Raw genomic sequence first — 11,703 nt, forward strand, 5'->3', positions numbered from 1 at the left:
CAGAAGCATCTGCTTATGTTTGAAGTGAAGGAAATTGGGTGAAAACTGCTTGGTTTTAAAAATACAAAATGGCACGTTTCTGGAGGTTACAGCAAAGTCAACAGGAGTCTTGTTTACTGAAGCATCAACAAAGGAGAAGGTCTTGTCAGGAGAAATGCAGTTGTAATAAAACAGATATAAAATTTGACAATGAACTTCTTCAGAAAAATACCTATCTTCCTAACACTTGAATTCTGCCAAACATACTAATTTTCTTCTGTAAATGAATCCTGTTGAAATGTGGTTGTTTGAGTGCTTCTGGGGTTTTGTTTGTTTGGTTTTCTTTTTTTAGAATCTTACCTGAAAGCCACAGCAGGACAGATCATCTACAGTGTAAGTAAGTCCATCTTTCCTCAATCATTTTACTTGCTCATCTTCCCACCCACAAAATTATATGCAGAATTTTCTACTTCTCAGAGTAAAGCTTAGGCTAAAAGCCATCAGAGCCCTGTAGACCTTCCCCTATAATGACCCTCCCAGATTGCCTGGCTACAGTCCCAAGCCCTCAGGAAAAGCTACATTTTCAAATGAGACATAAGTGACCAGTGTAACTTTTTCTAACACAGGAAAACTGTGTTCATTTTATAGTTTTCTTAGAAAAATGTAACATTTCAACTTCTGTTAAGACAATCAGCTGAAGGCAAAAGGACAATTCAAGGCACAAAGGATCTGTAATCTACATTCAACAGTCACTTTAAGTATCCTGAAGGACATTGAACTTGCATAAAAGCATCAGTTAATAAAACCCAATACCAGATCCTGGGAGCACAAGAAGTTAAATAATGCCATCAAAAACAGCTCTTGGGAACTCCCAGGTGTTTCCTGGAAATATATTGCATAAAATCAGGCTAAACTGTGTTGCTTTAGGGCAGTCCATGAGCCTTTTAAAGATTGCTTGTCCAGGAGTGCTTTGAGTGGTTCTCTTATAAAGAAGAGGAAGCACAGTGGAAGACTGTAGGAGGTGCATCCATCACATGTATAGAGGATTTAGGGGGAGGGGAGAGAGTATTGGGATTACACAGTGCTTAACATGACACCTCCAAGATCTTCGGGACTTACTGCACCACCCAACCTTTAGGCAGGCAAAAGAAATACCAGCTCTTATTTTCCCAGTAGCAGGTGCTGCTCAGTGGGAAGAGGAAGGCCTGGCTGGGCAGGGGCAGTGTCAGTGCTGGCTGCAGGGTGCTCAGTAGGGTGGCTGGGCTGCCTTGCTTGAGGAAGGCCACTGTGGAGGAGCCTCTGGCTGATCAATGGGCTCGTAGCTGCTGCTGTCCCGGCCTGCACTGCTGACACCTGAAAAGAGATGGAAGAGAACAAGCTTGGCACAAAGGCAAAAGCACAAGAACTGAATGCTCTAGGAGAAACAAACAGCTCAGGAGCACACATTTTACCAGCTCCCCCAGCACCTGTGGTCTGTGATCCTCACTGAACAGGAGGTAAGAAAAGTCATCCTTCCAACATGCCTGTTCTTTCCTTGAGAACAGCTCTCTTAGCAGCCACATGGATGTGTGGAAAGCAAAACCCACAACACCCCATAGCAGCACAACAGGTTCCTGTAACAATGCATTTCAGCAAGATTAAGTGTATGAGACCTCAGGAAAAAATGAATAGAGCCAGAAGCTGCAGGAGCTGTGGCTAGCTGACAGCACAGATTTAAAGGAATGCTACATCCCTGAACCACTCTTCCCAACAATGCAGCTGTGCTCAATTGTGGTCAAATTACCTCAAATTTGAGTCCAACAGTGCTTCTAACTCCACCATGAACAATTTACCTGCACAAAATTCATGTTACTGTCCAGGGGATGAGCAGGGAAAGAGGAGGCAGAGAATATCCATGGACAGATCTTTATCTATGGGCATTTGCCATGGGGAGAAGGCAACCTGAATCACAGACAGCCACCAGAAAATGAGGGGTTTGTTCTAAGCAGCAAGGATGCTCCCAGGCAACAAAAAGGGACTTAATGTAGAAGGAAAACAAGACAGAAAAGGCCAGGAAAATTTCAACACTGGTGGGTTCAAGAGAAAATGCCAGATAGCAGGAAAATAAGAGGAAATTTGTTAAGCACATTCACCACAAAGCAACACACAGTACTGAAAATCTTGTAAGAAAGACAGTTCAGGAGAGGATATGAAACTACAAAGTGTCTTAATTCCCACCTGTGCCTGAGAGGAGACTCAGTTTGGCATAGTGTGGTTGAAAAGTGCTGCCAAATCCCAAGCAGAGATGAACTCCTCAACGATTCCAATACTTTCTATACATATATTGAATCCCTATGACAAGCACAGTGAGCAGCTGATAAAAACTGACACAAAAAAGGCACTGCAGATGACTCACGTGCCTCCTGACCCAGGAGACATAAGACATATCCATCTACATTTTCACAGGTAGCTGGCAGAGATGACATCCACACTCCACTAGCAGAGAAGTGCAAATATCACTCATGGTTTCTTTCCATGGCTTCTCCTCCCCTGCAGGTTTCCCCCTCTTTTCACAGGGGTGTGATCTTTGCTACCACCAAAGCTTCCAGACACTGTAATGCAGGTACACCATCTTTTGTCTGGCACAAACTTATCAGGATGACAAACAGAGCTGTGACAGGCTGCAGGTTTTGCCAGCATGAATTCAAACAACAATCCCTGGCAAACAATCAATCCCTGGCAGCTGCCCAGGCATGAATTACTACCAGGAATGCTTGGCAAAGCTGACCAAGACTCAGAACATTTAACCACAGCCCATCCTCTCTGACAAATCTTCCACATTATCATTTTCAAATACAACCAGGGGAAAAATTAAATGTCTCCAAGCTAACCCACATCAGGTAAATATGTGCACATTAGTGCCATTTTCCATGTGAGGAACAAAGTCCAAAGCAATCAAGGTAAATAGGACATGTGAGGCTCACATGGAGTTAGAAATCCAGCTTTATTTCCCTCTTGTTCATAATCCAGCCTGAAGAAATACTACCTCTACTTTCCCCCAGAAGGAAAAAAAAAGGGTTGACAAAGAAAGGACACCCAAGAGTTTCCAACAAACACACAAATGCAGGAGGAGGAAGAGAGGAAAAAGACTCTCAACACCATTGTGGGCAAAATGTCAAAATCTTCAGTTCTGCAAGGGGAGAGAGGAAGAACATAAATTTAAGTCCAAAGACACACCAGAAGGACAAAATGGGATGACAAACATGAGCAAGACAGAGCAAGCACTGTCTGCCTGGAGTGAGGGCAGAATCCAGTTGCACAGAGCTCAGGCTGATAGGGCCAGGCAGCCCTGAGGAGGGAGCCCACACTGACATGGAAGCAGAAGCAGCTCCTACCTATGTTCAAGGTGTACTCTCCTCCACGCTCCCGATACATCCGATACACCAGGTAGCAGGACAGGGGTTTGAGGAGGAGGCTGAAGATGGCCATGCCCACGCTGAACCGCTTGGCATCACTGAGGTAGTCGTGGGAAGGGTAGAAGATAGAGATGTGAATGATGTCTGTGAGGACTGTGAGCAGCAGGCCAGTCAAGAACTGGAAACAAGGACAGAGAATGGGACATGAACAGAGCAAGGGTTGAACCACCGACAGTAACAGTCAGTATCTGCTTCCTGCAAGACCTGTGTTGCACAATCATCCTTCACCCCAGTGTCACACAGCACTCTTGGAACTGCCCCAGGCAGACACATACTCCTAGGTGAATGATCTTGTATTTCATGCCTTCTCCTCTCAGATATCTTCTCATAATATATTATGATACAATATCTTCTCTCTAGAATTGATATTGTTATATAATCATGAGATATATGATTATATATATATCTTATATATCATGATACAATATCTTCTCTCTAGAATTGTTTATTTTTGTATGCCAATCTATTCAATGCTCAGAAAAGGGTTTTACAGAGCCCCTCCAACTGAAGCATATGAAACACTGTGAGTCCTCATCTAGCACTACAAGTCACAACAGCAGGTTATGAAAAAAAAGGAAGAATCAAGTATGTCTCATCTCTGAAAAGAAAAATAATTGACAGTGAATGCTTCTCATCATGGTTTACAGAGTTCATAGATTTATGAACTCTTTAAAAAAAAACAAACCCACCCAAACAGGGAGCTTCTGTGTAGGGAACAGTTGAAAATCATCACCAGCTCAAGGACTCTGCCCTCCACCCTCTTCCAGCAGCACTTTTACACTCACCATCGTTATGGCATCAAGGGAATCTCGCTGCACAATGGCCCAGATCCCCACTGCAAGGACACTGAAATTTCCCCAGGCATAGGAGACAGGCAACATGTAATTCATGCACCCCCTGCCAAATGAGACAAAAAAATCCAGCTCACGTTCACAATAAGCCTACAACAGTTTGGATTCTTCCCTGTTCCCATACAAACACCTCACTCTTAGATTTAGGATTTTCTTGCAAACAGGGATTGCTGATTCCCAGGGAACATGCCATTCCTGGTTTGAAGGAATACCCTCTTCTCCCCCAGGCCAGACACTAATCACTCACCACACTGTGAGCAGCCAATGTACCAGAATGATAGCCTATGAAAAAAGAACAACAAACAGGAAGACAGGTTAGCATGTTGGGAGAAATCTGGGAGGATCAACATGAAATGGCACCATCTTGTTCCCAAGGGATGGGTGCAAGAGTGGCTTGGACCCATGAACCAGTGCAGAAAGATGGTGAAGCAATTGGGACAGTGAAGACAAAGCTATTTTTCTGCACATCTGTTGCTGAGTATGTCCTGTGGTGCTGCACTGCAGTCATTCACTCTTCTTGTCATCTCTGTCAACATCTGATTCAGGGACCACTTAACCTTTTCCAAATGGGTTATTAATTTTGGAACTCCAGAAGGGTTTGCACAGAAAGCCAGGCAATCTGATTAACACTGTGCTAGCACAGTTTATACATGACCAATCTGGCATCCCATCACCAAAAGACCCATAGACAGCCATGCCTGCAGCTCCAAGAATTTCCCTCCAGTCCTCAGCAAATCCTTCTTTTACCTCCTTCCAGTCTGTTCAATCTCACTGCAGTATAAACAGACCTGAAGGCTTCTTCCAGCACTCTGGGAACCTGATCCTGCCAGAGCCCACAGCTTTTCTCTCCCACTGAAGCCACAAGGTCCCACTGCCAACAGCGCCCTGAGCAGCAGTAAGGTAATGCTGTCACAAATTCTGTACTTTGCAGGTGTCCTTAATGATCCTGGTCCTTGTATGTAATGGAACAAATCCAAGAAAAAAGGGATCATACTGTAATAAGTGCTACAAGGATTCTCTTCACCACCACTTGCCATTTTTGTAACCAAGGAAACATACCCTACATGTTTATTCAGAGAAAAAATAGGAACAAAAATATATCACTTCAGGCTTTTTCTCCATCTACAGCCTGCTGGTCACTCCAGCAAAGGGAGATCACTCATATTTGCTCTCTAAACATTTGTGAAAGCAGGAATTTGGAAGACAGGCTCTATTAACAGCCTCACCAAAGAGAGGCTGAAGCCTGGACATATCAGAGGATCCATGGGATACAGGTGCACTTTCATTTTTTCTTAGCTGAGAGAAAGGCTTCAAATTGGCATTTCTGCTGCCCTTGGTATTAAAAAAGCCAAACCCACATTACCAAAACCCCTCTGAAGCACACTCCCCCCCACCAAAGGAAAAAAAAAGAAAATTGGGAAATGAGTACACAACAAAAGCCTAAGTTACTCAGTGGCATAGGAAAGCTGTATGCAGATACAAGCATTGAGAAACAAAAAAAATTTAAGATCTACTGACACCCTGCTAGATTCCTTGACTTAAAACATCTCTCTGTGCTCTAACTGAAAACAAAACTAGCTGCTGGAGAAGAGAGTGAAGCTGTGAAGCTGTGACATAAGTGCAGCACAGTCAGGACAGCACAGGGCTGGGCTCACACTGCTCTGCCAGGACACCACAATGCAAATGATTTCCTGCTCTTCCTTCACTGCACTGCCCCATCACAGCTGCTGAGCACTCACAGACTTTGCTGTAACTTCCAACACTGCTTAGACAGATTTTTACTGATTAATTTCTTTACTTGTTCATGAAAGCTTAGAAAATGCTTCAGCACCCCTGGTGCTTCCCCTTCTCCCAAACTGTACCACAGACACACTGGGAAAACTGCTAATCAGTAAAATACAAGATATTCCTGGATATGAGAATGGAGACATGCAAATAGCATTTACTCAAGAGACTATCACTACATCAGGAAAATTCTTAATTAGGTAGTATTTAATTGCATGTTACATACCCTCAAGACCCCTCAAAGCTCACCAGTTAACATAATTAGGCAGGGTGGGTTTTTTTAAAAGCTGCCTAGATCAATACTGCAGTTACTAAATTATGAAGTATGTTTAATCACCAGCATAAAGGGCTGATACTGTGAATGACTGCTGAAATAAAACCAAGATATTCCCTTTTCAGTTATTAGTCCAATTTACCTGACAGTTCTTCAGCACAGTACGGAATTGGCTAGTGGTGTTGGTATGCTTTAACATAGAAAATACAGTGTTAATGAAAAACTACAAATTACTATGTGAGATTAGTTAATTTGCAGGCAGTCTCCTGATAAAACAGCAGAAGAATTTAAAATGTTTCCATCTATCCAAGGACTTAAGTCTGTAGCTAAGACAGACATACATTTCTTCTTTTGAGAAAATAACTCCAAAGTTATTGATGAACTAGTGGTGGGAGCAGAAAATAAGAAAGGTGGGTCCTTTGTCTCCATCTCTTCTGGGAAAAGGGATGGCTGTGTAATTAAAAGCACCCCATTGGAAACTGGGGAGAGCTCAGGAGAATTCCCACCTCCTCTGCAAACCCCAGCATGAGATGGAACTAATTGCCAAGCATAAAAAGAGCCTAAGTCTGCCAGGGTCTCATTAGATGGGAAACTCTTTGGAACAGGAACTCCTTTAAACATGCTTCAGCACAAGATTGCATTTTGACCAAGTTAAAAATGAAACAGTTCCAAATTACAATTATTTTCTTGTTGTATCTAAATTTCTATTTTCCAGTGAGCTCACCTACTCTGTGAGTGACATTCACCTGAGAACACACAAAACCAAAATAAGTATCTGAGTGGCCACCTGTGAGGATGCTCCTCATTATTACAACAGAGTGATAATAATGAGAGTGCTTAAGCAGTGGGACAGGCTGTCCAATGGGGCTGACATGGCTCTGTTCTTATTTTAAAACTCAGCTGATTTTTGACTTGAGCTATTTGATCTAACTTTGCAGTTTGCCTTGCTTTGAGTAGGAGGTTTAATCACATGCCATACAGACATCTCTATTATTCCTTGCTTCTGTGACTGAGCATTTAAAAATGCCTAAGCACAAAACGTGTGTTTCCAGGCACATGAATGGTAGGGCATTGTCCAGGCTTGATCAAAGTCAAACGTTGCATTTCGAGGCTCTGCATGATTATTTCAATAACCACTGGTGTCAAGCTGTCATGGCAAAGCATGGCTGTGCTGCTTCCCCCGTGTTTTGCTGAGCATGGCTGTTAGAACTGAGCCATAGAACCTGTTCAATGAGCACTCCCCACCCACTGCAGGGCAAAGCCTGCCACCTTAATTTTACAGCTCTGCAAGGAGCTTAGAGCTACCCCAAGGCTAAGGTACTGCTACATTCTGGCACAAACACAGCTCAGTCATGCAGCTTTCTTGGAACCACTTCTATCACAAGGCTCATCTTTACAATCTCACAGAACCAGTAAGCAGATCCTGCCAATGAATAGCAGCAGTGTGTGATATTTCCAGGCCCCTTCTGAGTAAGAATCTTCCCCACTTTTGTGGCATTTTACAGGGAGTCAGGCCCTAACTCAGGAGCAGAATAAAGTGTAGGTACAACTATTAACTCCCAATCCCTGTCTTTGCAGCTCAGAGCAGAAGTGGCAGACTTGACAACAAGGAATTTCTTAATGCTGAAAACAGTTTGCCCAGGACAAGCTCACACTTATCTAGCAAGAGATTGGAAAATGGTTGTCTGAAACAAGGAAGAAAGGCAACATTTTAGTTTTGTAGTCTTTGTGACTCATTCATTGAAAAGTCTGTGGTTTTCAGCTCACCTATCTCCATTTCCCATGGCAGAACACGTATTTCGTGTTGGCAAACTTTTAAATTAAATGTCTTTAGTTTTCACTGTTGTTTTAGCATGGGAAAAAATAATCAAATCAAGTTAAAAAACAAAGCAAGATCTTTTAATCTTCCTAGTGCCCTGGGAATCACACAGTAGTCCAAACTTGTCAGAGCAAAGTATCAGCTAGTTTCCAGAATGTAATATAATCCATCCACAAGCTGGGCCTTGAAAAATCCATTTGCTTACTTGCCTCTAATGAGGGAAGTTGCTTTTCTTGGTGAACTAGTAAGAGGGGTATTCATCATTATATGAACACCAATCTTTTCTTTAATACAGCCACATGAAAGCTGTCCTGTACAAAGCTGAATTAATAATAAAGCTGAGATAATACTATTCTCCCATCCAACCCATAGGCAGCCTGGTCCAAGGCCACTGCTCACAGCTTAACAAATCAGCAAAAAAAGCCCTGATGTGATCTGTGATGCTTTCAGTCACTAGGGAAACCTTTAACCAAAGAAAGCATCCAAACCAAGCTGTATTAAATAAAATCACAAAGTAGTGAAGCTGGGAAAGGACACATACACCTAGAAATCTCAGGGCTCTGAAAATGTGAAAGACAAAAAAAAAATAGAGGAAAATGTCACATGTCTGGTAGCACAGAAGACATCAGAATCAAACATCAACATCAAAAGCTAACAGTGTGATTTTAACATCCACTGGCCAGAAGCAAGAAGTGCTTCTTCCAAAAGTGAAAAATGCTACGTTACTGTTTAGGTCTCTTATATTTCCTTTCTGTGGCTATCAGATATTCACTGAAATTTCCAAAGTGCCCAGAGGTGGAGCCTGCCCTACCCAGCAGAGAAGCAACTGCAGTTATGTATCAGATGATAAGCCTCAAGTAAGTGGGCTTATTTTTCTAAGACACTTTGCCTGACAAGCAAAAGCTTTGTCTCCTCAGGACCTTGTGCAGTGTTTATCTTGGCTTAGCTCTAGTCAGCTGATCCAGAAACCTCCATGGACACTAGTTAATGACTTCAGCAATATCCCTGAAGTAGGGGCAAACTTTGGAGTCATCACCTGGTGGGTTTAACCAAGAATCATAGAATACACTGAGTTGGAAGGGACCCATCAGGGTTACCAACTCCAGGCCCTGCACAGGACACCCCAAGAATTCCAGCCTCTGCTTGACAGCATTGTCTAAATGCTCCTTGAACTCAGACAGGCTCGATGCTGTCTGATCACCCTGTGGAGAAAACATTTTCCTGACAGCCAACCTAAACCTCCCCCTGACTCAGATTCATGGCCTTCAGAACTTCTGCAGCCTTTGCCCACGTGATAAAAAAAAGCAGAAACTTCAGTTCTTCCTCCTCAGAGGGTTCCGGTTTTCCTCCTCAGAGGGCTCTGGTTTTCCCCCTCAGAGGGCTCCGGTTTTTCCCCCTCACAGGGCTCCGGTTTTTCCCCCTCAGAGGGCTCGGTTTTTCCCCCTCGGAGGGCTCTACAGCTCCAGCAGGGCCTCAGCCAGGATCTGGAGTAGGCACTCGGCCGGAGAACATGCGAGAGGAGCAGGGTACAGGGAGGGCCGATCCGATCCGATCGAGCGCCCGGGGGGCTCAGCCCGCCGCAGCCGCCCCCAGCCGCCCTCCCGCTCCCCCGGCCCCGCTCCCGAGCCCCGGGGCAGGGGAAGCCCCTACCTTGAGGCTGACGGCCGGCAGCTCCATGGCAGCAGCCCCGGGACCGCCGGCAGGGCCGGGCTCGGGGACGGAGAAGGGCGGGAGGAGCCGGGACACCGCCCCCGGCCCCGCCCGGCCCCGGCCCGGACACGGCGGGCGGTGCGTGGCGGCTCTGGGGCGCACCGGGATATCGAATTTGTATGGAACCCCCCCATGAGGGGAGAATGATGCATCTGGCTCCATCTTATCAGAAGGCTAATTAATTACTTTATTATACTATATTATTTTATACTGTATTACATTACATCTAAACTGAATCTGCCAAGCACTCCTCTGCACTCAATCTCGTGACTGTCAGCCGACAGTCCCGACACACACACACCCTGACAGGCCAAGGAAACAGAACACCGGCACTTTGGGTAAACAAGCTCCATATTGCGTTCTACTTTGGCACAAGCACAGGCACAGCAAATGATAAGAATTGTTTTTCCTTTCTCTGAGGTTCAGAGAATGTGGAACCCAGAAATTTTCTTGGGAAGAATTGTGCCTTGCTTTTCTCTGTGAAGAGAAATGTGGCTGCACAGGGGACCCTTGCTGGGGTTCGCTGAGTTGCAGCTGGTTAGAGGTGTTCCAGCAGAGGAGGCAGCCCGGCTGCTCTGCCTGACTGATGTGAACCTCACAGCTTCTAATCTCATTAATGCCTCGAAGGTGGGTGCCATGAGGATAGTGCCAGACTCTTCTCTGTGGTACTGAGTCACAGGATGGTGGGCATAAACTAAAACACCAGAAGTTCCAGCTAAACATGAGAAAGAACTTCTTTACGTTGAGGGTGGCCGAGCACTGGGACAGGCTGCCCTAGAAGGGCATGGAGTCTCTCTGGAGACATTCCAAACACAACTGAAACACAGCTGGACACGTTCCTGTGTCACCTGCTCCAGATGACCCAGTGGCAAGGACCTGGACTAGATGATCTCCAGAGGCACCTTCCAACCCTAACAATCCTGTGATTTTGTTTCAAAAGCCACCATTAAGTTAAAAATATGCATATATCAGTTTCTTGGCTGCAAACACCCAGCCAAAGTGTGCACAGATCAGTTTGTTGGCTCCAAAAACCCAGCCAAACTCTTCCATCTGTTTGCACATGCAATGCAATGAGACAAGGTTGGACATTATATTTTGATTGTAATCAGTGTCTGGGTAAGCTAATGTGTGCAAAGGACTTAACAGCTTTCTGCAGGAAGAGAATTTTTGTGCATATGTCACTGGTGTGGCCAAAGTGTAAGGAGTGACAAAGAAACTGTTGATAGACACCAATAAAAAGGTTATTTTAAGGTGCTAACTGTGCTCAGCTATGTCACTCAACAGCTAAGTCAAGTTAAGGTCAGTCTCAGGGGTTGAACCAGGTAGCTAGCATGGCTGGCAGTACTTAGTTGCTTCCTTGGGCCCTGGATTTTTCCCTAGAACAAGATGACTGAACCCTTTGCCTAAAAACCTGGTACAAATAACAAGTTCTTCATTTCTTATTCCGAAAGAGACCTGTTTTCATTTCAGAGCTAGGGAAGTTGATGAGTGACCAGTTCAACCCCACACAGTTCAGCTATAACCATTTCCTGTCCAGTTCATACCAGCAGCCTTCTCTGCAGGTCTAGCAAATGAAACAACAGAACCCAGAGGTCAGGATGACATTTCTCAAACCCTCCCATCCTTGCCTAATGCATGCTGTCTGCAGTGTAAGGCTGCAATGTCTTACAAGGTTGGTTCCTTTCTTGTCATTATTCCCTCTTAGAGAAAAGATGGGGCCTCTGAGAAAGTAGCTGGGTCAGAGGATCATTGCAGAAGTTGGATGTGGAAATGCATGAGTCAACCCTCAGTCTCATTTCCAGCTCAAGCAGTGAGAATTGTGCAGTGCTG

The 11,703-nt window shown here is 44.6% G+C and overlaps 1 protein-coding gene across 2 annotated transcripts; it reads right to left on the reverse strand.

The window, feature by feature from the left end:
• Positions 1 to 587: 587 nt before the first annotated feature.
• On the reverse strand, positions 588 to 9,896 carry AGTRAP (angiotensin II receptor associated protein). 2 transcript variants are annotated; one of them, XM_063176795.1, is made up of 5 exons: positions 9,814 to 9,896; positions 4,533 to 4,567; positions 4,220 to 4,331; positions 3,354 to 3,552; positions 588 to 1,332 (listed from the first exon to the last, which is right to left on the reverse strand). In XM_063176795.1, the coding sequence occupies exons 1-5, from the start codon at positions 9,838 to 9,840 to the stop codon at positions 1,226 to 1,228; spliced, it is 480 nt and encodes a 159-aa protein (XP_063032865.1). In that variant the 5' UTR covers positions 9,841 to 9,896; the 3' UTR covers positions 588 to 1,225. The 2 variants fall into 2 exon arrangements, with proteins under 2 accessions (XP_063032865.1, XP_063032866.1); XM_063176796.1 differs by lacking the exons at positions 4,533 to 4,567; positions 9,814 to 9,896 and adding an exon at positions 4,421 to 4,520.
• Positions 9,897 to 11,703: the final 1,807 nt, after the last annotated feature.

This window comes from Melospiza melodia, chromosome 26 (genome assembly GCF_035770615.1).
Source record: "Melospiza melodia melodia isolate bMelMel2 chromosome 26, bMelMel2.pri, whole genome shotgun sequence".
Taxonomy (NCBI): Eukaryota; Metazoa; Chordata; class Aves; order Passeriformes; family Passerellidae; genus Melospiza; species Melospiza melodia.